Here is a 26034-nt window from a genome sequence, read left to right on the forward strand (position 1 = left end):
TCTCCACAATTGTCCTTTCCAGCTTCTCACATTGAAAACAGCCTATCTTGCGGCAACTACATCTGCTCTCAGAGTGAGTGAACTGCAGGCATTGTCATCTAAGATGCCCTACCTTTCTATTCTGACAAAGTAGTGCTTTGCACTAGGGCCTCTTTTCTGCCATTAAGTAGTTAGACCCTTTCATGTAGGCCAATCCATCATCTTGCCTACTTTTTATGCACCCGACACCCTTCTAAGGCAGTGGAGAGACTCCACCACCCTGACCCAAAAAAGAGCATTAACATTCTACCTTGATCGTACAAAAGAGCTCCAGATGGATGACCAACTGTTTGGAGGGAATGTGTGTGTGAAGAAAGGTCGAGCAGTGCAGAAGCGGACCATCTCTAGATAGGTCATACTCTGCATTAAGATCTGCTACCCTCTGGCCAAAAAGCAATCCTGAGGGATTGCACGCCCATTCTACCCGAGCTAAAGCTGCGACCATTACATTAGCACATGGAGTTCCAGTCCTGGACATCTGCCAGGCAGCAATGTGGGCATCTCTGCACACATTTACCAAACATTGCTATCTGGACAGTCAGGTCCATAGGGGTGGGCACTTTGCCCGTTTGGTCCTGCAGGACTTTCTCATTTGTAATTGGTTCACAGACCCATCTCCAGGGATGGTATTACTTGGGTATAGATTCAAAGGTAAGGAGCCTGCAGGTAGAAGTCTCTATCAGATGGACAGACTACCATGGCAGTATGAGTGGAGATGTGGCGTTGGCAGAGGCCAACCTGCCACACTCATAATGTGGCGGTCTTCACCGCCAGGCAGTTGGCTGTGGGACCGCCACATTTACCCTGGCAGTCGGAAGACCGCCAGGGTCAAAATTACCCCCATAGTCACTACTGGATAAGGCACTACCAGAGGTAAGTGACTTGCCAATTAGGGATTAGTATTGCAAACTGGTTGTGCTGATTATTCTAAATTATGCCACAATTATACATGGTCAAAAAGGTTTGGGTTTGGCAGAAAATGTGTATCATATCAAAGAGTTTTGATGTACTGACTGGAGGGTTGAAATTATGCATTTAACAAGTAGACATTTCCGATAAACATGGACATTAAAATGTGTTTTTTAATTTTTTTAGGCTACTTTTAAAGGTTGGATGGACATAATGTATGCTGCTGTTGACTCACGTGACGTAAGTTTGGACTGTCAACCTTCATTTTTATTAAGCTGAATGCTAATTTGCTAGTGCTAACCTTCAAGTTTAATCTACTAAAGGTATTTCCTGCTTTAGATTGATTTCAGATGTGAAATGTTACTCAGCAGCTTAACTATTATGAGTTAACCTGTTTACTATACTGCATATATTTATTTTGTGACATGATCTACTGCCTTAAGACATGCAGCACTCCTGCAACCTACATATCTCAGGACTCCTTGACAATTAGGTCTCCTGAATCTTCCATTCAAATTATTAGTCGCTGACTGCGAGTCATGCAGTATCGCCAAAGCCAAATGTATCAGTAATTACTGAATCTCCTGCTTGGTCCTCTCGATTACCAGTCTGAAAATCATATGCGCTAATTTCCACATGCGATAAATGACAGTGGGTACTTACTCATACAGTAAATAGCTTTTTGCATGTAGTATTTCCCTTTTTATGGTAAATTTCACATGCAGTAATTCAAATGCAAATACAAGCCTAATGGTTTAGTGAAAAAAGGGGAATTTATCATTGAAAAACTCCACTGAAAAGTGATTTATTTTGCAAGCTCATTTTTAAACATCCCCAATTCCACAAACACGTCAGAAAGTAGTGTGCAACACGTACATTAGCAATCCATGTATAGCACTATATATATATATTAATATAGATCTAGTTGAGATACACATGTAGTGTCACTCAAATGACGCACACCTGATCAAATTCTATCATCAAAAAACTCAAGCACATAGGGCCATAGACTCACTGGCATCAGGGACTACATCATCATGAGTTAACACTGATCAGCTAGACATGACAATGTAACACTGCACGTCAGTAAAACTCAAAGCACTAAATACTACAGGGTATATTTTGAAAAAGTCACACATATCTACTAAGCTGTGGCTTTCTTCAGCTCTCTCCCTATGGTGGGGCACTAGAGGCTGTCTCTCACCAATGCAGACACCCCTGTACCAGTGTGCAAAGGTCCCTGCATTACGAGCAGGATTGTTTTTGTGCCGCAAAACATTCAAAAGTGGCATATTCATACAAAACTCATCACACATAGAAAGAGGAAGTAACGAGGAGAAAAAAAAGACATTTTGTTTTCATTAAACCTCTCTGTGGTAGGCTTACGGATGTCACACAATTCCAGCTTTACGAACCTTAGTTAATCTGGAATTCTGCGAAATCCATGGGTGGATGCATGGGAAACAGCCATGCTCCACCAAAGAAACACCTACCACGAATAAATGCAATACAATGCATCTCAAGCAGATGCGTTGCTTTACATTTCTATACAAAGTCATCAATGGCCATGAAAATCAGGCCTAGTGTGGCTTTGTAATCGCAAACAAGCCTTTGCTTGCCCTGCATTGCCTTGCATGACTCAAGGGCAACAAAAAAGCTTAGTAAATGTGGGCCTTAGTCTTCAACTTTTGACTGTGCAGTCTGCATTTCACCATCAATCATCTAACTCCTTTGCCACCAAAAGATTTGTTCAAATGATAGAAATGAATTGCCTGCAACTCCAGCTTGACAAATACTTATTCCCCGTTTTTGGGGGCATGCTTCCAAGCAGACTTAGTGAGTTGTCCTAGATAGGCTTAGTTTCTTCTTGTCCATTTTGGGGAGGCCTGTGTTTTTGGGGAAATGGGAGAGGTGGCTAGTGTGTTGAAGGACACGGCCCTTGCTGAAAAGTGGATCATGCAAAGTAATGTAATTTTGTGTCACTCAAGCTATACCAGCTTATTCAATACCAAAAGAATTGATTACCCTCCACCATCTGCCAACCCATGGTGCGTATGGGTGTGGTCAGGAGATTCAGAATGCAGGTGTCGTAGAGGGTGAAGTGGGTCTGTTCTGCACTGTGATGCTATGGCGATACTTGCCTCTTGTCCACCAATTTCTCTTTAAATATGTCCTTGATCTCAGGAAGGTAAGAGAAGCATTGTGCCTGTTTCCCATGTGTCACCCTGGTGGAATTTCCTGTCCTTCTTCTAGATTCATCAATTCTGACTCAACTCCTTCTGAATCAGCATAGTGTCTATAGGTGGCTGCCCACCATAGTGCCATGCCAGTTGCTTGTTTCACACCCAGTGGCTGAGGTGTACTCCAAAGTTCATGGTTTTCTTATGACTTCGTCTTAACAGCAGCCCTGCTTTTGTGCGACCTGACAAGATATTATATCCTCTAGCAGGATTAGAGGCATGAGCTTATCACTGATATCAATGGGCACTAAAGAGGTTGGTGAAGAGGGCTACACACCAGCAGTAACACTGGCCATAGTGTGATAAGCAGTGCATGTTATCGTGACAGGTGGTGTGGCTTTCATAATGATGATAAGGTATTAGGGAAGCTGATGGGGCAGGATTGGATTTGGTAATAGATAGTTGTGGTTGCAGCTGATACAGTAGAGGTCGTTGCAGATGTAGTTCCAAGACTGTTTGCTGTAATCTGGGCTGCAGCGCTTAACGTGTTTGGATTGTAATGTTAGGTACAGTTGTAGCAGCAGAGCTGAGTGCTTTTTTAGCTTGAGTGGCAGGGATAGTCTAGATAGCAGCAGGATGTGCACCCTTAGATGCAGTGCAGTGTAGAGGTCATAGCTATACTGGCAATGGCAATATGTGTTTGCACATATGGCTCAACATAGTGTCCAGATGGATGCCATGGCTCAGATGAGGAAAAGGAGCTGCTGATGGGAGGCAGGTATAATTTCTTCATAGTTGCTAAAGTATGGTGACCAACTCAGCAAAGTTGCATTTCAGTACTTGATAGCAGCTGGTCCTTGGAACATGTGATAGAATGTAACCAAAATGGTATTTAGAACATGTGGTAGAATGTTACCAAAATGACAAATGAAAGAGGTGGATAAGTGACAGCTGGGAAGCCCATGTAGTGGTGGCAGGATGAAAAGAGTTGTGACAAGACAAAGTTGAAAAAGGTCTTTTTGGCAGTTGCAGTGACCTGAATGGGGCCAGTAACGCATATCTAACTTGTCCTCTTGAGCAAGCTGTATGCAGTATCATCAATAGTTCAGATACTCATGTTATTCCCTAACCTTCATGTACCCATGTTTCTATCTCAGTCTGTATACCTTCCTCCTCTCTCCATGTCTCAATAACTCTATGCTGTTCTCACCCTCTCCCATCTATTTTCCCTTTTCTCTCTGTCCTATTTCTCTGCCTTATCACTTTATGTAGTTGTGTCATGGAGAACCATGCTATAGCCCTTGCATACAACCATGTCAAATTACTACATGACCACGTGTACATAGACAAATGACCTTGAATGCATGTCTCTCAAACATTTGGTTACAGGAATTTGGTGGTAGACATCAATAAATTCTATACTATTGGCAAATATTTCAAACTCTGTCTCTGTGGGTGATTTCTATGAATGTGTGTGCTGCTAAAAATCTACAGTGTACTACATATATTTTCTTAACATCCAGCAATTTCCATTGAAGTTATGACCTGACTCAAATGCATTACTCATCCATGGTGGTACAGCTGTTTAGCTAGTGTACAATCTACTGCTCCAGGAGGTATCTATCAATCAACTGGAGAACTTGGATAACACTGACATGTCACATGTGTTCAGCAAGGCCAGAGAAGACACATAATAATCCATGGCAACCTGGCCTGCATCAAACCTTTTCTGGATACAGTAGATACAACCATCACAGCTCAATCATATGATTCTTTTTTCAAAGAGGCAAATGATGTGAGCTGCTACTCCACACATTTTAGCCCCAAAACTGTCCCTTTTAATTCCCAATAAGGGCTCACCTTGGGATACCCAGCTGACACAACAGGTAGCACAACTTGCACTCTTCTGTATCAGCACTCAGCAGTATAACAATTCTTCGCAATCTAGAGAAATGCATGGTGGTGTTGGCAGAGGTGATGTCTGTAATGAGGAATTCCACATATAGCATGTGTATCTTATTGAATCCTAATTGACAATACAGAAGAGATGAACAAAGACCTGTTGCATGGCAGAAAGCCTAAGACTATTTTTAAAAGTTATTAAAAATTCAACTCAATTGATAAGTCAGATATTTAAATAAATAGTAAGGAGAAGTAACTTGTAAAAGGTTACTCTTTACATGCCTGAAATTTCTAGACTCTCCAATTTCTCCCTTCCTGTACTTGGCCTGAATAAGGTGTGAAATTCCTCCCTGGAGCTACACAAAAGGTTGTTATGATTGACAGGTTGACCTGAATGGGCAGGGATAACTCCCTTGAGCTCAGCAGAAGGGTGAGGGCCTGCCATCTTGTCGGTGCCACAATGTCAGATCCTTCCTGACATGTCTGTTTGAGCTAAATGTAACACTTTGGCACATTTGAAAGGGAGCAAACAGAATGTCAGCACAATTCATGTCTATCTCCTCTCTTGTTGCTAAAGGGCAATGCTTTTTTCCTTCCAGACTTCTGTCTCCTGGATTGTTATAGGTACAGAGCCTGATTCAAGCTGGATTTTACCATTAGTTGTGATAGGCACTGGGGATTTCCAGTGCTAACTCCTCAAGCACTCACAATTTTAGTGTGACTAAAGACTTTGTCCATCTAGGCATTATGGGACTATTTGCTGTAAAGCAAACAAGAACGGCTGAAAAAGTTGGTAGGATTACCAAAGTTGGAAGGGGTGCTCAGGAGTTCCTCCACCCACTATCTGGTACAGGCATAAATGCCGCACACAAGACACCTCCTTAGAACACTGCTGGACTTGAAAAAAGGTACCAAGCAGCTGCATGTGGCATCTGTGACTTGTGGGAAGGACCTGAGGAGGTTGGGCTCATTTCCACTAGAAATCCAAGGACAGAAATATCTCTGGGTGTCACAAGGCTGATTGCCTGGGCAGCTACAGGAACATAAAAAGCTAAATATGACATTTCTATGAAGAATCCCAGCTAACCAGTGGCAGCTGGCCCTGGACTACACATTTTGATTGCCATCTGAAAGCCTCTACGTGTTCCCTTGAGGTCCCAGGGACCTTGTAAGTTTACTGCTGTAGATGTCTTGACACCAAAAGAAGTTTGGAAACTTTTTCCAAACTTTTGCTCCAGTGCTCCAAGGGGACACGGTACAAAAAATATCTGACTGGCAGTTCCACTGCATTAGATTGAATTTCAAGTTTGTCTTACATGGAGTGAAGGAAAGACCCTTTCCAGACTGGCACTTAGAAACTTTTTCAATCTTCCTAACCATAGCGAGGCCAATGTGCTTGATGTATTTCACCAGCGCTACCTCACGGTCAAACTCAAATCATGGCAAGGTCCTGGTCTACCCTGAGCATTGACAGCCATTAGGGCATTCCATTTTTTTGCTCTATTTTCACTTAAATATTATTAAATTTCTGTGGTTTTGGTGTCACACCACAACTAATAAACCACTTTCTCACAATGGTGTTCAGCGGTGGGATCCAGAACTTGTGTTTAGTAGTACCACTTACTTTTAGAGCTTGAAATTAAAAATATCTAACTTTAATTGACAGCAAAAAAGATGCTTGATGTTTAATTGGCATTAGGTCTTTGATTGGTGCATATTCAATTATTTTTTATTTCAGTTTTCCACCTTTAATGTACATATAGTTTCATCTTGCTACTCTGGCTAGTTTAATAGAAGTGGATGCTAAGGACCTATGCTGAGAAAGAAAGCTGAAAATGGGCATGAAGAACAATAACAGTGCTTAATTTGAGACTGTGGTTTCCAGTGCTCCGCAATGGCACTTAATTGTCATCACCAGCACTTATGGGAGTCTGCCACATGGTGGTGCGGTCTAATTCTGTCTCATTCTGAACTGAGCACAATAAGTCATTTATTAATTCAATGTACATTAAAACTGCCGCCCAAGCCATTCTTATAGTGTTGAGTACCTGGAATAGTCTGAATTGTCACACTTGTAGGAATGTGGAGGTTAAACTGCTGGTACGGTGATTGGTAGAGCTGGTAGAAGCAGTGGATGGAGCAAGCTACTATGAGCTCCCGACGAGGGCCCTGACACGTATGTTTTTTTTTTTACAAATTAAGCACTGGCCAGGTAGGCAGACTACAAAAAGGCTAGAAGATGTCCTCAAAGTACAGATCCTCTTTAGGGTAAAATAGATTGCAGAAGCCCAAGAAATCAAGGGGTAAGGGCATAACCTCTTCCAACATGGATATTGCTTTGGACTTTCCAGTTCTGAAAGTGATGTAGGTTCTCATAGCCTAAGCCCTTCTAAGCTGGCCATCTACCAGATGGAGTATATCAGCAAGCAGCCAGCAACTGAGTTGTAGGCCAAATTGGCACCCATAGCCCTGGAGGAAAAGAAGCTTGCTCTGGAGGAGAAGCTGGCCTTGGAGGAGAAGAAAGCCAGATTGGGACGAATGCAGTTCCCTTAAAATGATTGCAGCAGTGCTGAGGTGTCCACAGGGAGTCACTCAACCATCATTTAAAAAAAAGTATTGTGCCTAACTTTGAGGTGGGGGAGTGACACGGACAAAGGGTTCACCTCCTATGAAAGGTCATTGCAAATGTGTACGGTAGAGAAGTAGCACTAGTGTACCCTATTGTGGGATTTGAAACCAACTCTGGGGAGGGATACAATTCTGACTCTAGAAGAAAGGATAGCTGACTCATACACATACTTAAAAGATGCACTAGTGGAGAAGTTTGGTCACACTCCTGAAGAATACAGTAAGGAATTCCAGGACACCTAAAAAGAGTCACAGCAAACTTGGGCAGATTTTGTAGACATCTCCTTGAAATCACTAGTGAACTAGATGAGTGGCAATACAGTGGATATTTATGATTGCCTATACAATTTGATTATGACAGAGCACATTTTGAGTAACCGTTCTTCAGAGTTACACCAGCATCTAATGGACTCCAAACTGACTGATCCTAAGAGCCTCAAAGAGCAGCTGATGTGTGCATGTGCTGGTGTTGATCCCAAGAAAAGGGGAGTGGGACAGGTCAGCACCAGTGAAAGGAGAAAAGCCACAGATATAAAATCCCTTAGAACCCCAAACTTCTGAAAAGGGACGGGAATCCCAGCCAACTTGTGAAATGCAGAGAAGTGGGAATCCAGGTGAGACAAAGCCCCGGGGAAAAGGGTAGGTTCTTTGACTGTCTGCAACCACAGCACTGAAAGGGAGACTTATCATGCTCCAAGAGGAAGGCCAACACTAGTGGGCACTCCACAGGAGTGAATAGCATATCTTTGTTGAGTATTACCCTGAGGAGTCCCTAGTAGCTCTTTACTGGGAGGTAGACGCAGAAAGAAAGCTGGTGATCCTGTAGGGTTCTAAGAAGTACTTCTGTAGGGAGAAGGCCCTGAGGGATACCTGCACAAGTCATGCCATGGTGGTGGATAGACTTGTTTCCTTAGACCAGTATCTTTCAGAACAGCCTTGCAGGATCAAGAATGTCCATGGGTGGGAATCTTTCTGCCCCATGTCCATGATATCCTTGGAATGAGGTAGGGAATTTGTTCAGATGAGGGTGATTATATCAGTCCCCACCTGCACACATACGGAATCCTTGCAGTGAGATCCTATAAGTGAGAAAAGGGCCCAGTGATGCAAAACTGTTGAATAATACTTTTAATGATTTTTGATGATCAAATGATCAATTGTCTTGATCATTTTCTGAATATGCCACAGTAGTGATGCTCACAAGAGGTAGCCTTTCTTGGTTCAGATATACTAAATGGGCCAACCTCCCGTGTTTAAGAACCCATCCCATCCCCTCTATGGATTATTGTGCATTCTGTCTGAACGAGGACAGAGTTCTTTTTCCTAGTAACTCTTTTTAGGGAGCCTGCCTTTATGTGACTGGCATTGAGTGTCAGTGATCTGTGTGATTAGATTTCTAGTTCTTTTAGCTGCCAGCTTTCCTTGTGGCCATAGTTGATTATGTTCCTGGAGGACACAATATTTCCTTTTAATGAAAATACAAGTGGATGATTTGATTTCTGCAGTCAGCATGCCTTCCTAAGAGTTGTTCAGAAATCCGGGTTCCTGAATTTTGTGGGCATGAGGTCCGGCGCATATGTTTTGTTATATCGTGTCTGGCGCTTGTTGAAATAGTCTTTTTTGTGCTTATTATTCTTATTCTTCTTATTATTATTAGTAGTAGTAATAGCAGTATAGTAGTAGTAGTAGTATTTGCACATTCCTATAGATAAACTCTGTAAGGCAGATGCCCCACCAGTCAGGCAAATCATATTGTTATTATGCAGGTGAGTGTATTATTATAATTCATAGTATTAGTAGCAGTAGTAGTGTAGTAGTAGTAGCAGTAGTGTTACAATAATTAGCTACTTTTCTGGTATTTTGAAAGACTTTAAATACCAGTTGGTATTATACTCTGCTCAGTACTAAAATGTTTATAGACTTTGGAAGGATGAAACCTGGCCCTTGTAGCGAACCTTGCACTCACTCAGTTATCATAGAGACTTACACTATAAATGCAATTAAGTGTTTTTATTCCTGTCTCTCTCAAGCTTTCTAGGAAGGTACAAAATGGTCCACACATCTGGACTTTCTGGCACCTTTGCTTGGAAAAAGAAAATGTCATCAACCTTTCCACCATGAAGCATCCATGCAGGAGCTCCCATCTCAATGAGGGTATGGGTATTCATGTGTTCATCTTAGGACACTCCACCTTCTGTTGTAGCTTCAACACCGTGGGATAATAGGAGGTCAGGTGTGAGATGTGGGCACACAGGTATGTTATGGTAATATTACTGATGTTGCACTCTACTCACCTCAGAAGGGGTATCACAGCACCAGATTGATCGCCAACCAGGCATCAAGCAGTTATGCCACAGTAACCCATGTTCTGCTTTGTTAGGTGGAATCAACCCTTATGGGCTTCTGGCTACACAGGTTGATGTGATGTAGGCCATAAACCTCGGATTGGAGGGAGGAGTCCTCACAATTGAGGACATGCCGGCCATGCTTCCTTCTTGATCTTGTCCTCTTTAATAAAGGGCTTTTCAACTGCCTTTTTGGTGACCAGGGCTTAGTCTCCATATATTGATCCTATGATGCCTGATTTGAAGAGCGAAGATGGGCACATTTTTGTGATTTCTTTCTGTAAAGGAGTATTGTTTCTTTTCCAACCTATAACGTCTTGGAAGCTTAGCACATTTCCGTGATGTATTTTTCCTTGGCTTTGCGCTTTCTTAACGCACCCCCACCAAAGATTTTCAATCTGATCACCTACAATACATGCTATTGCCAGATTGCCAATTCAATGTGTAATTTCATTACTGTGGTATACATTATTTGACTAGGTAGTATGAGGGAACAGGAGGTAATTGTCAGAATGCCTACCTGTGATCTTTATTAGTCCAAATTCAACTCTTCTTCATGCGAGCCCTTATGTCCCTCCCTTTTCCTGTAACTCTGATCTTGACCTTCTAAGTGGGATTGTGCTTTGGTAAATGGCACCAGAGAAATATGATAAGGCTGATCTTGGTTTATATCACCTTGGAAGGGAGCGGTGTCAACAATCCAATCAACTAATTAAGACGGTCGATGCGCAGGACTGGGATTGTTTGAGTTTTAGTAAATCTCAATGAGTCTTCGTAATTCTTAGTCCAAGGCTAATAAACACTCCTGTGCAAGACAAGATTCCAGGTAAAAGTTCATGTTCACTAACTTTAAACAATGTGATTATTACAGAAAGCAAAAAGTAAATAATTAGTCAATTATGGAATTAGCATGTTCAAAATAGTCAAAATGTAACCCTGCAAGCGGTCCTTCTCTTTGGGTTATCTGAAGAAAACAAAAAAAAAACTAAGGGCCTAATTATGAGTCTGTCAATCCAAGAACCACCAAGAACAATTAGTCTCACGCTCGGGTGGCTCCCACCAGGCTGTCAGACTGCCACATTACAACCCTGGTGGTCAGACCGCCAAGGGATTACAGTGCCCACCAGGAACATTGTTCCCCGTGGCATGATGGCAGTCTGAGTTCTGGTCAGGCACGGCGGTGATGCTCTCAGCGCCGCCGTGCAGATTACAACTCAGCTTTCCACCAGCCTGGTCATGACTGGGATACCACCATAAACAGGCTGTCGGGAAGCCAGTGGAATGGGCCACAGTGGGGACACCACACTGCCCAGCCCAGGGCATGGGCAGTGCAGGGACCCCCCTGTCCAGCACCTTCCAAATGCACACTGTCTGCTGTGCAGACAGTGTCCATTCCGAGGGTGATAGTGTGCTGCGGTATTGGCCTCGGCTCCCTTAAGGGTGCCAAGACCAATACTGTTGCGTTGTTCCCACCATTCAGGCTTGCGGGAACATCATAATACAATGTTCCCGCCGTTGAGGAGGAACATTGTATTACGATGGGGGGCGCTCCTCCCTGCAAGTTTGGCGGTCGGCTTGTGCAACCACCAAACTCATAATGAGGCGGTTAGTATAGATCAGTAAACAGTCTGAAATAGAATCTGCCTCCAAAGAAATACGCCAAAAGACTAAGCATAAATCAAATAGTCAGAATGGAATAGAGTCTGCTCAGTTAGAAAGCCTAAATCAAATAGACTGACATAGAGTCCGCTTCATAGGAAAGTAAAAAAGAGTCTGGCTCATATCCAAAATAAGGCAGCTTCTAAATATTTCCGGATAAAGAAGCCACACACGTTTTATAGTATGATATGATATAACAGGTTTGGGCTACCAATGGTGCAAACATACAAGTCAATAAATACTTAGAAAACAAGATACTTATAGAGACACCTACTACTTCATCTATTTCATTAGTTAAGCTATGCATAATAAATTAATGAAGCAAATTAACATTTTTTGTAGCAATGCTATAGAATGATTTGCTCAGCTGATTAAAGGACAGCAGCAGGCAATCTTGGAATGTTACAAAAGAAAGGAGCCTCCTGAGAATTACTTCCTCAAGAAAACACAAATATTACATTTCTCCGCTCATACAGACACCACATCTGAGGCTACATTTTAGATAATTTTCCTGAAACAGAAAAACACACAAAAAGAGAGCGCGAGAGAAAGGCTTGCACAGTTATTGGCCAAGTATGAATCGCTGTCAAAGCAAGCTGTCTGCGGCCTAATCATGCTAACTGAAACACGTTTAGGTTAGGCATTATTTTCTAATGTGTAGAAACTTGCCTCTGGGATTTTGTTTCAAACGTATGGTAGACTAGCAAGGTCTCTTTGTCCAAGGTTCAGTGTACACCATGAAGTAGGGACTAATAGTGAGGAAGAGTTGTTTTTAGGGTACTAAACAAGTCAGGTAAGTAAATTAATCCTTCTAAGCCATGGTTCTCACATCAATGGCAAGTTTTGGAACATTGGCCATGAGCTGCACTGTACAAGTGGACATCGTAGTGCCCCACATCAGTTAGGAAGTTGAGTATGTAAGTATATTGTCTCTACTTTCATATGTTCAAACACAGTTGCAAATTATTTAATGCATAGTGTGTGAGGTTTAGCTTTGTTTGGTGAGAAAATATTTATACAAGTACAATTCCGATAACCCTTTGCTCCTTGTGCTGTAATATGAAACACACAATTATGGTTTTCTGCTATATACATGTACGTAAGGGTCTTAGTGCACTATGAAGTTATCTTTTCTTTCAATTGAGTGGTTTCTCACACAAATATCTGCAAAAGTATTGTTTCTGAGTTTGATAATAGGGCCTTGCACAGTGAAAAGACCTGTTGACATGTCAACATTATGCAATGAGATGCTGAAATAAATTTACAATAAAATTGCAAATGTTGTGGAATGCAAAATGTGCATTGTTTTGCAATAACCTACGTTTGAAAGTGAAGAAAACATACCTTTTTTCTTGCATTTTGTAGTTACATGAACAGCCAAAATATGAGGAAAACCTCTACATGTACCTGTATTTTGTTATTTTCATTATCTTTGGATCCTTCTTCACCCTGAACCTCTTTATCGGTGTCATCATTGATAATTTTAACCAACAAAAAAAGAAGATAAGTATTTATGTTTTGCTTTTTTTTACAATTGCATACTTTCATGTATATTACTAATGTACTTAATATGTGTTTTCCGATACAGTTTGAATTGTTTTTTTCCAGAATATTTCAAAGCATATGCCTGTAAACGTATGGGTATACATATAGCGCAAACCTAGCTAGAAAGCAACAGAACTCTAAACATTATATGGGGAGTTTGGAGACAATATAAAAAATTGTGTACAACAAGTGGGGATTATACAAATACATATCACATTTTTAGGCACAGGGAGATTAAGTGAATTACCCAGAATCACACAATGTTGGGCAAAGCACTGAAGAGAGATTCAAAGGCAGTCACTAAGCTCCATACTCTCCTAAGCTTTTACAGTACATTTAAAATGTGCATCTGATAATAAATGCAACATATAATAGTAAGAATATACAACACTGTTTGCAATTGCGAGCACCACTTGAAAAATGTATTCTTTTAGAGGATTTCAGACATTTATTTTACCACTATAGATATTTTGGGGCTACTTTTGCTTGCAGCCCAATTTTGTATGTATGTATATGGTACTTCTATACTGCAAACCTTTACAAAAGTCAGTGAAGCATGGTCAAAAACAAGCATAAAATCAACAAGTAATAGGAGATGTAAAGGTTGAAGATGTCATGAGACAGTATAGAACCCTGGGGGACTCCACAGGTGATAGGGTCATTTATGACCAGGAGGTGCCCATGTGAAAAAACCTGTATTGTTTGGAAAGGTAAGAGGCGAACGGGTGAAGGACATTGTACATGTATCTCTTTCAAGACTCTAAGGTCCATATGAGGGTAGGAAGGTCGAGTGTGTCAAAGACAGCTCAAAGTTCCAGCAGTATCAACAATTAGGGGCCATCTTCATCTGTAGTTAAGAGAGCATCATCTACAATGTGTAAAGTAACAGCCTCCCTGCTGCAGTAGGATCTAAAGCCAGATTGGTAGTTATGCAGGAGATGGTTAGCATTGATATGATCTTAGAGTTGAACATACACTGTTTTTTCAGTGATCTTGTTGATAAATAGGAGTTGAATGTGGGCCAGTATTTGGTGAGGACAACAGGGTCTAGTGTAGGTTTGTTTAGTGGGGGAATCAGACTTGTCTTGAGATCTTCATGAAAGATGCCATCAGTGAAGAATACTTTGTCACTGGTAAGCAGCTTTAAGACAGTATCTCCAAAGAGAGCTTTGATGAAGGACCATGGTAAGGCATCATCTTCATAAGAAGTTGTATTAAGTGGTTTGAGAATATCAGCAGGATCTGGGAGAGAGAGGGATTTGAAGGTTTGCCATCGTTGGATTCCACAGGAAGGTGTGGGTGTAAGGGACGAAGCAGCCTTGGTGTTGTTGATGTGCTGTTGGATCTTCTGTGTTATTTCACTGAAGGAGAGTTTGATGTCATTGAGCTTCTCTGTGCAGTGAGAAATCAGTGGGTCTGACACGGGGTTGATATAGAGCTTGATTGTCTTGAGTAGCATTCTGCTCCTGTTCGTGGCTAAGGTGATTGTGTTGTTATAGTACTTTGCTCTAAATGTTGTATTGAGCTTTTTTGTGTGTTGCTCAAAGGGACTTCAGTATAATAAGGGCTTCAGGAATTCTATTTCTCTTCCATTTTCTTTCCTGCCTTCAGATGGGTGTTTATTGTCACCAAGGTCTTTAGAGTAGCAGTGTGCTGAAAGCTTTGACTTGCATTTGCATGTTGTAATTGGGGCTGGATTTTCACATTGCTTTCAAAAACCTGTTGAAGTTATTTAGAAGGGAGTTACCATAGAGTTTAAAGGGTCACAGAACAGTTCAAGGATTATATTGGCTTTGAAAAAGTCTTTGAAGGATCTGAAAGTTTGGTCTTTTCTTTTGTGTTGACCTTGATTTGTTGATTGGACACTGAGAAAGGAGTTAGAAATGCCAAACTGGAAGGGTCAGTCCAGGGGTATGGGTGATTTGCACTGGACTTTGGGTGATATTGACAAGACAAGGTTGAGGATGTGACCTTGAGACTGTGCTGGTTGTGTGAAATACTGTACTATGTTGAGTATATCAATGAGGATTACCGCTCCTGTGACTTTCATTGAATGTTGAAATTGCATTCAAGGCAAGATATTGGTTTTCCATTTCTGTCATAAACTTCCAGTCATTGCAGGGAATAGAGTCCATGAGAAAGCAGACAGTTTGAGAAAGACTAGGGGAGCCAAATGTTATGAAAGAGGTTGCCTATTGGAATGTTGTTGTTTTAAATTTTTGACTTATTCCCCTCATAAAATGAAAACGTGGGCTCACTGAGACCACTGCAATTTTAACTGCTTGATGCATGTCAGTGCTCTACCTATGAACAAAGTGCTGTTTAGGTGCAATTGTTTGTTATCCTCTTTAAGACAGTGTTGTATTTGCACAAATAAACATATAATTTAAAACTATGCAAGTACTTCAAAATATCAATATCAGAATAAATGAACCATATTTTCCCTATTTCACTTGACTGCCATCTAAGTTTTACATCAAGTTCACAGTTGTGCATATGGGGTGTTTCCAGTTGCTCTCAGCTTAAATGGAAGCCATGTACTTCTTTCACAAACTAACATGGGAAGTAATCGATGGAATCATTCAGAAGGTCATGCTGTTGAAAATCTATTCATGTCGAATTTTTTGCAACCAAAAAAAGAAAATTGATATGTACAATAGTAGATTGATGTATCATTTCAAATTCTTAAATAATTGTTTTTGCCCACAATATTAAATTGCAAAATAAATCACTGCTTGTTGTTTATTACACACCACGTTGTGCTAAAGATGCCACACAAAGCCTTACAGGTGCATTTGTCACCATCTGTCTCATAAGTTTATTTGAGACATGATTTGTCAAATGTTAAGCAAGTCCAAATCTGATTCTCTCATGCATAACAAGGTATAACTCTTTAGTTGATAGTTGACCTTCACAAATGTAACTGCTATAGTTTTACTTAGTTTGTAATAAGGGTTTATCATTTAAAAGTAACACTGATAACTGGCTGAAATGGGTATGCATTATTTCCTGAACCCTGCTATTGTCCTTTTGTTATTTTATTTTCCCAAAAATGTTTGGAACGTTTAGTACATATACTTTCTAATGAGATGCACATTGTCAAACACACGTTTTATGCAGAAGAAGTTATCCTATTTGATATTATTCAAATCAGACTTCAGAACATTTTTTATGTAATCTGAATTAATTTTCCATGTTTCCAATGTTTACTCAAAGAGCAAAATATTAATTTTGCTAAAGAATAAAAATTATATTAGCATGAAAAATATGTAAGCATACATTTCAGTAAATAACCATTTGTTTTAAGGGGTAGTGCATATTAAAAAAAATATAGTAAATTAAATATTAAACAACAAACATTGGAGTATTTTTCACAGAAACAAAATGTCAAATATAAAGTATCTGGAAAAAAGTATGCATTTCACCTTTTGAAGGACTCTGAGGCAAACATTCATGTAACTCTTTTATTTGATGGTGAAGATATGTCTTATGCTTGCTAATCATAATTGTATAAGGTTTAAGGTAAAATTCATAAGTCCTTATTTTCCAGTAGTAAGAGCTGGAAAATTCAAGGCTAGTACTATGAATGTCAAATGCTTGTTTTGTAGCACTAGCAGCTAGCATGAGGTTTGACTACAGAATACAATCCCCTCCTGAGAATAGTTTACAGGCTTATGTCTGGATGCACTTTTGTCAAATTCCACACTAGGGCAAAATGTAAAGGATACACAAGTGGTATATCAGTTAAATGGAGACGAATTATATGTTTGTCCTTAAATTCTTCAAACGTAATTGCGAAATAAAAAAAGCAGTAAAAAGGTTAGTTTTCGGTACTGATATTTCATATTGCATTTATTAAACAAACCATTGTTATAAACACACCATGGCAGACCACAGTACTGTTCTGCCTTATTGTATGCAGTAGAGGGCCACATTGCAGAAGGGGGTTAAAATTTAGGGAACAGCTTTCTGTTTGTAAAAATGAAATGCAGTATCTTGAGCATGTTTCTTAGTACGTCCCAATCTAACAGTTTATTATAAGATTAACACATTTGTTTCTTGAATATGAAGAACTTACAGTGCATGATGGAAGCAATTATATTCTACCACCATCTCCTCCTAAGTGTTATATAATTGAAACATTTTTTAAAGTATTTTCAGTTAATTGTTTAGCATAAAAGTGTTTTGTAGTATTAAGATATTTTTTGTAGGTCTCTAGCCTAACACCAGTATTGAAAATAAATGAATAAACTTGCCTTGACTACAAAAAAATTTACTGGCACTGCTCAGCAAGATCTTTGTACCTTTCAAATCACAGTTTGTAAGGAAACAGAGTGTTAGTGTTTAGGATTTATAGGTAGATTGCTGACCATGTCAAACATATTGTCTTATTTTGCTAGGACTCAATAAAACATTAACAAACTCTTCAAATTAAAGACAAAACGACAGTCACAGGTGCTTTGGAAAGCTGAGTAAATATTACCACATAGATTTGTGTGGCATCATTCAGAACGCCTCTTAAATATTCATGTTCTCACTATTTACTATTAATACAAATCAATTGGTATTGAATTTCCAGTTAAAACAAGCATGAAGGTAAAATGAATATGTGAAAATAAATTCATGTTCACCATAATTTAACAGGCTATATACACATTGAAATAAACAAATATTTTATAAAGAATTTTTAGTCATCATATTAGGAATCAATTTGCTTTCTGTTCAGCAGCGTTTGATCTCTCTCCTGACATGCATAGCAATTTGTCAATCAATCAATAAATAACTTTATTTGGATGCACATAACATCCATAAAAACACATACAATATTCAAAGCATAATAAGACAGAGTAATATTAATAACACTTTTAAAGAGCATTATTCCACGAGCACGTACAACATGTATTAAGAACTCCCCCATAAACAAAATCACTTCAGCATCAGGTTACTGCAATAAAAATAAGGATGCAATCCTACATTGGTTTAAATTAAACAACTTCTATTTCAGAAGTGGTATTATAAAGAATGTAGTATACCTACTCCAGATTTTCCTTTATAAGGGCAAAGCTTATTATCAAGGTTCTGCATAAACCACTGGGAAACATAATAAATATTTAACAATATCAGATCTAGAACGGAACAGAAGAGAACAAACCACACAGCCTATCCCACCAAAGATAATTAGAACAATAAAATTCGAACAATAAGAATCTGTTATATTTAAACATGCAGTAACACTGCTTTTCTCCCACATTTCTCTTAAGTGTCTCAAAAACAAAAGGTCACAAAGTGCATTTTCAACCTTCTTTTTACATGGGCTTTTACAAGACAAAGGGTCCAGAAAGGCAAGACATTCACCTATCTTGCAGAGCTCAGACTTTGCATATGCCAGCCATGGGATATGGAGTCCTCTATCAAGGGACAAACAATCCCTAACTATATCCCTTGTTAAAGTGGCCTCCTCATTTCTCCACATTGACAGACTCAGTAGCATAGGGTGAACTTTAATCCTCGATATATGAGAGCCCAAGCTCACTGTGACAAATAAAATGCCATGCAGATATCAGGACTGATATTAGTTTTCTGCAAAGCCTGTTTTCTTCTAGCTGAATAGGCCCACATTGTGCCATCCCCCACACTTCAGCCTCGTACATAGCAATTGGAATACATTGGTACTTATATATTTGTAACAGTGGGGCAAGAGAACCACTCCTAGGAGGTTGCGGCAAACTACACAGAGAGCCTATTGCTCTTGACAGTTTCATTCGATGCTGCACAATGTCTTCCCCCGGGAAGACTCTCTCCTGAATGAGCCCTATCTCGGAAGCGTTAAGCAGGGTCGGACCTGTCTAGCACTTCCAAGATCAGGTGCATTCCGGACTCCACGGGTCACAGAACTCCATCACTGTGGAATTCCATGGAGTTTTTTTCAACTCAGTGGAATTCCCTGGAGTCGGACTCCATCAACTCCTTACAGGTGTAGTCAAAATGCAAGAAAGCATACAAGTACTGCATCCAAACCTAACTGGATTAACAATTTCCATAATTTAGAACTATTCACGCAGTCAGAAGCAGACCAGAGGTCCATAAATGCCAGATAAAGAGGGGACGGTTTGGCTACTGTATATTTGCCCAGCACTAAATTCAAATTTAGACACTGTTCAATCTTCCAGACTTTATTCCTGTATCCATATTGACACGGATGTACGACTGGCTTTGCCTCAATTCATTCTTTAATCCTCCTATAAATTACCATCCGCAGGATTTGAGCTGACATGTCTATTAATGAAATAGGCCTATAGCTAGCCGGAAGGGAGTTATCACCATTTTTAAATATAGGGACAATTATAGAAGTAGTTCATGAGTCAGGTATCTTCCAACGCACAATATTTTTAAAAACAAAATTGTGAGAAGGGAGACCCAAAAAGACACAGTGCTTTTTATCAAGTCAATAATTTTATCAAGTCAATTGGCACTCCATCCGGACTAGGTGCCTTGTTCCCAACACTCAAATTGATGGCAGTCTCAACTTCAGCAAGGGCCACCTGAAAACCCAGTATCTAATCATTTGAAACTGGTGCAGAATATATTATAGCAAAATGTTCTTCCTATGATTTGCTGTTCGTATAACAGGTAATAAAATTTACCTGTTGACTAATCTGCCTCATCTGCGAGTCAGCGGAACAGAAGGATTTGCTATTTTTTTGATTTGCAGCCTGCACTAATAGGCATCATTGTGAGGTTATTACCTCCTGCAGGTGAGTTGGAGTGACCTTTTTATAATGTTTATGTAATAAGGTCACTAAACCAACATCCCTAGGTTAGCAGTCAGAGCTATACAGAAGACCCTTTAATCACTATGGGCCTCATTACAACGCTGTCAATCTTTAGACCGCCATGGTCGTGGTGGCGGTCTGACTGCCACCAGAGTGGTGGTCCGACTGCTTTGGCAGCGGTCTGACCACCACATTATCACAATGTGGTGGTTGGGCCGCGGTCAGACCGCCAGCACCGCAAGTTTACCTCCACACGAGGGACTGGCTGTGCTGGCGGTGCTGGCAGTTCTAATCCTCTAGGTCTGGGGATCCCCTCTCTCTGCCATGTAAAGGCTGGTGGAGATGGGGGGCCAGTCCCATCACACTGTTGACTGTCTGCTTTGCAGACTGTGAACACCGCGACGGGTGCTGGTGCACCCTACGGACTGCAGCATGGCTGCAGGCTAAATTATGAGTTGGTGTCAATATTGTGGGCTGTTTCCCACTGGGCCAGCAGGCGAAAACAGAGTTTGCCTCCCGGTGGCAAATCTTAATGGGGCCAACGGGAAGGCAGCTGCATTGGCGGCAACCTGACTGCTGGAAGTTGGCTGACTGACTTTTCCGCCCATCAAACTCGTAATGACCCAGTGTCTTCTAGTAGGTTGCTGATATAATTAAACAATGTGGGGAACTTAGTGTTTGAGACACTAGTAAAGTAAATGTTGTAAAAATGATCCAGGTACAAGCGCTAGTTATTCTTTATCATGGTAACCTGAAAACTATTGTCCGAAGTTTCAAACTGCTTCACAGTGTCCCCATATGTTGGTGTGACGCATGCGGCTAATCCACCGAGGGCCCGCCCATGCCAAGGTGAAATAGCAGGAGCATAAAAACATTGGTACCCATCAACAGCTATGGGAAGTGTATTCCAAGTTTCCTGGAATAAGACCATATCATAGTCTTTGATAAATTTGAACCGATCAGGTATGTTGGTCTTCGTTCGTGGAGCAGCTACGTTCCTGCTAAGTATTTTCAATGGCGCAAACTCTGCCTCTATGCAACAACCCTTGATAGCAATTTGTTAGTGGCAGCAAATCTAAGCAGTTTCCATTATTGCTATACAGCCTATTAAAATGCACTTTCACAAGATTAGTAGGTACTTTATTTCGGTAGCACCTATGGGCATAGTCATTTTATTATTCAGAGGAAATATTCTACTGCTGATATAAACATTTCCAACTAATATGAAAATGACACTTTATCAAACAATTAATGAAATCAGAAATCCTAAGACTTTCTCTTATTACATTGCCAAGGTACTGAAGCCATTATGTTCTTTTATATGACTAATATTCCACAGTTTATGCATCTTTTTTCTCAGACTTTTGTTTTGATAACGGTTGTACATGATACGCTTTGGGAACATATAACGGTTGGAGGAAGCTATCCATTGACCAGTTCTCAATTGAAAAGACATCAGCTGATGCCAATATGCCTGATCATATGTAAATCGCTTGTGCTACTAGGGTACTGTGTAGTTTTTGGTGCGATTAGCATCTGAAACCATATGCTCCTTCAGGGAGTTCCTGCTCTATTATGCTTAGAGATTAATTGTGGGGCTCACAGTAGATACAATGGAACATGTGTGACTTCATTGTCACCAATTCCTTTAGGCGCCTGCCTTGACCAAAATACTGCATTGAAATGCTCCATATTGCAGTGTACTCTGCAGGTATGTCAGGAAAATGAATGTGTGTTATCATCCTAACCCATAGACAGTGAGACACAGGGAGTACAAAAATACTTTAGAAAAACACCTGGTAGGTTTGCAGGGACCTGGTAGCTCCCTGAGGTTAATCAGTGTTATGAAACCAAAATCTGTATTTGTGCTGTGGCATGATACACTCTTAACCATGGCCCATTATGGGGTCAAGCTATCTTGAGATCATGGAAATGTGTCTTGTTGATATCTAGTCAGACAACATAAATTTGTTCCTAAAAATCCTCCTGATCTTTCTTTGAGTTTTCTGCGCAATAAGAATTCACATTAATCTCACTGTTACATACAAGCCTGTAAATTGATTAATGCTGTTTTTACCTTCTTTCCACTGGTGTACCTGATTCTAGTTGATGGAAAAATAGTAATTTTTATCTTTTTAGCAACTATTCACTAATGTTGCCTTTGATGTACATGTCATATGGGATTAGTAGTAGGAATGGAGTAGCCAACTCACTTTGTGAGGTGTAATGTCACTTGCTCCACAAAAAAGGCTAGCATTTCTTTGTGCTGCATATTGCCATGCATGCTGCTATTGTATATGGTGAATTCCCTGAACTTCTTTTTCTAAACATTTTACAACGTGTATGTGTGTATTCACAATGTTATAATGGAGCAACATTGATTTTCTCCTCTCAAAACATCCATGAGAGATGAGGTACTGTGACTCATTCTCAACACGCGACCCAAGGGTTCTTCATTTTTCAAGTAAGAAGATTCTCTTTTGGTTTTGTCTAGATAGAAGAGTGTTGATTTACAGAGTGTAATTTTTGGACAGATTCTATGTGCTGTATGTAAGAATTGGTGAGGTCATTCAGATGTGTTGTGTTGATCCTGTTGCCACACTTAGGCATAGCATAAAGCTGAGATACACACAAAAGGAAGAATTTAAGTTGCATATACGTATTATCCTTTAGCTAGAGGTTATTTCATTTGTTGGTCATGATTGATAGATTGTGAGGTCCTAAAGAGATCTATGTGTTAAAAGTTGATGCTCCAACTCAATTAACATTAATGAGGGTTAATTTGTGGAAAAGGTAGAATCATGAACTTAAGTAATCTGCCAAGACCATTAAGGAACAATATGCACAACTATGATTCTTCAAATTCTCAGTTAGTACAGGCCTAAAAAAAAAAAAAAAGTTACTCGACCTACAGGTCAAGTAACTTGAATAATCTACTCGACCATAACTGTAATGTACTTGTCCTGTAAATGGGTCTCAAATTGTGTGATCTTAGGCAAATATTTTAGTTTGCAGAGTCACCTTTTTCATCATTCTCACATATCAGTATACTTTCAAATATGTGAGCTCAACATTTCTGCTGTGCAAAAAAATGTTGTTCCATGTACAAAAACAATGTACCCACAAAAAGGGGACATATGATCCATTACTTGCCTCTTAGTTTACTAATAGCATTGCTACCAGGGCAGGAGTGTTTCTAGGTTTATGTTTAAACACTCACTTTTAATAAATATATTACTAACGTATGATATGGTTGCACACTGTCATTTATAGACAGCAAATTTCCAAGAAATATACAAAAACCTTCTCTCTAACTGCAGCTATAGTGATAAAATTATATAATGTATTAACAAACGAGGACAATCGAATTTCAGAAAACATTTATTCTTTGCACATCACCAAGTAAAGTGTTCTGATTTGTTTTCATCCTATTAAAATAACTTATTAATAGGATGAAACACACAGAAGTACAAACAATGGGCTTTCACAACAATTGAAATAGATTTTTAAATATCTGTACAGTTGACATAGCTATTTCAATGTTGTGCGTTAGGAAAAAACTGACAAAATCCTGGAACTCTGCAGTCAGAAGGAAAATTAATTGTAAGACAAACTAACTTTTGACTTCTGTCTCTGAACACAGAGCTAATGTGACAAGAACAAGATTTAAAGGCAGAACATCTGTTCTTTGTCAACTCGACAGAAGGGGCGAGTAGGTCCTAAAAATAGCTAAACCTGATAAAATATGACTCACCAAATTGAGTGAGCGAGTATAGATTTCGAGGCCTGTGGTAGATTTATTCAAATAATAAATTAATCACTACAGAGAATAAAAAGTTAATTCAAAGCAGAAGCCAATTGGTTAATAAATGCAACAATGCAGTGTGCTGTTAAAAAGCCAAGTAGCCGCAGCACTTGGCTTTTTATGTTTTTTAATGTTTCAGACGATGAAAGTACAGTTTCATTGCATGACATTACATAAAATGGCAGCAATAAAATATTCTTTAAACGGAAAACCAATCAAATTATTAGCTTCCATTGTACCACACACAAAAACACCTCCTTGTACTTGATTTTCATTGGTGTTAACTCACATTATTTAGTTGAACACCTAACTATAGATTAAGCCTGATCCATATTAGGTTTATGCATAGGCTGCACCACACTCCTATTTACCTTATTACAAAAATTAAAAGGTTGTAGAACAACTCCAGCTCTTTGCGATGCAGTGCAGGAGAAGCTGATTTTCTCACCTTGCCTGGGTTGCTTGCCTGCTTTGAGTTTGTCAGGTTTTAGGTCACAGTTTGTAAGTACATTGAAGAGATGGCAGGAGGTACAGTGTCCGCGGTAAAGCCGCGGTCAGAAAAGGGCAACCGGCGGTTTCCCGCCGGTTTACCCCTGCCCCAAAGAATCCTCCATGGCGGCGCTGCTCGCAGCACCGCCATGGGGATTCCGACCCCCTTCCTGCCATCCTGGTCCTGGCGGTAAAAACCGCCAGGAACAGGATGGCGGGAACGGGTGTCGTGGGGCCCCCTAACAGGGCCCCATTCAGATTTTCAGTGTCTGCAAAGCAGACACTGAAAATCGCGACGGGTGCCACTGCACCCGTCGCACACCAGCAACTCCGCCGGCGCCATTCGGAGCCGGCTTCATCGTTGCTGGGGCTTTCCCGCTGGGCGGGCGGGCGGCCTTTTGGCGGTCGCCCGCCCGCCCAGCGGGAAAGTCAGAATGACCGCTGCGGTAATTTGACCACGGTGCGGTCTTCTGGTGGTCTCCTCCCGGCGGGCGGTGCCCGCCGCCCGCCGGGGTCGGAATGACCCCCTTAGTCTTGTTTTTGATTGGTTGAACGTATTAGCTTAATACACCTGAAAACAATGATTGGTAGGTGAGAAGTTGACGATCACGAACAGTGTCCATAATAACCTGGAGTGAAGTAGTCATGCTATTTTTTTATGTTATATATGTGGGACATTGGTGCTCCTATTGGCTTCCAGTGAAGTCATTACTGCACTTAAACAAAGTTGAATCAGCAAGATATGAAGGCAATACAGTTGTGGTTGATTACACCTCTCGCACCTTTGGGTGATTTTCAAGTTTTTTTCGGGATGGGTAGTATTGGTATAATAAATGTGCACTTCATGAAAGTCAGTGACATGTGTATGTGAATGTGTGTGGTGTGTGTGTGTTCACTCATATGGGGACATGTGTATGTATCCATTCACCAGCTTCATAGCTTCATCACCCTTTTCTCCTTATGAACTGTTCTCTCTGTCCCTCGGCTAAGGATAAATGGTGTTTTGGAAAAGATAAAGATTCACTGTCTTTCTTCTCGGCAACTGAGGTTCCAGCCTCTTTGTTTCTGCTTCAGTCACTTTGTTCCAGGGGAGGATGGGTATTGTTGCTGGCAGAAAGCGAGGGAAAGTAAGGTTGCTTCTGCTCCTCATCTCTTTCCTTTCCAGTTCTGTGAGCCAAGAGGAAGATGAATTACTGATTGGTGCTTTAATAGGCTTAAGGACTACACCAGCCTCTCTTCCCATTTAACTATTGATTGCTGGAGTCTGGAAAGCTTTTCCAAATTTACCAGCAATTCAGTCAGCATTTGAGCTGAAGATTAAAGTCAGGATTACTAATGTCAAGTAGAAACCTCCTTCAAAGCCCTGCAGGACGAGTAAAAACATTTCGCACCCAACACCAATGGCTCATCCAGGGTTATTATCTAAGATATAAATATCAGCATTTACCTGCAACCTAGGTTTCTCCACAGTTATAGCACTGATAATCATCCAGATAGGTTAGAAGCCTGCTTTGCTTTCTCAGAATCATTGGTAACACACTTGTTACTTTTTCTGGAGCTTATAAAGCCTGAGTAAGATTACTGAGGTTTAGGACAAGAACACATCTGATAGATACATTTAGTTGCAGATTCCTTACCTTAGAATTTCCCCAGGCGTCTGTCTGAATCCAGGGATTTTTCTCGAGTAGTACCCCTGCATGCCATTAGGTGGCGTTGATCAGCACTGCGTCTGTCGTCGTGCACGCCAGATATTATGTTGC

The 26034-nt window shown here is 40.4% G+C and overlaps 1 protein-coding gene across 1 annotated transcript in view; it reads left to right on the plus strand.

Annotated features, from left to right (window-relative positions):
* LOC138285386 (sodium channel protein type 2 subunit alpha-like) overlaps window positions 1-26034 on the plus strand; it is a 745466-nt gene that overhangs the window by 639925 nt on the left and 79507 nt on the right. The window contains exons 23-24 of the mRNA XM_069225255.1: window positions 1135-1188; window positions 13028-13165. Coding sequence (XP_069081356.1) covers window positions 1135-1188; window positions 13028-13165 — 192 coding nt within the window. The remainder of the gene's footprint in view (window positions 1-1134; window positions 1189-13027; window positions 13166-26034) is intronic.

This window comes from Pleurodeles waltl, chromosome 3_1 (genome assembly GCF_031143425.1).
Source record: "Pleurodeles waltl isolate 20211129_DDA chromosome 3_1, aPleWal1.hap1.20221129, whole genome shotgun sequence".
NCBI lineage: Eukaryota > Metazoa > Chordata > Amphibia > Caudata > Salamandridae > Pleurodeles > Pleurodeles waltl.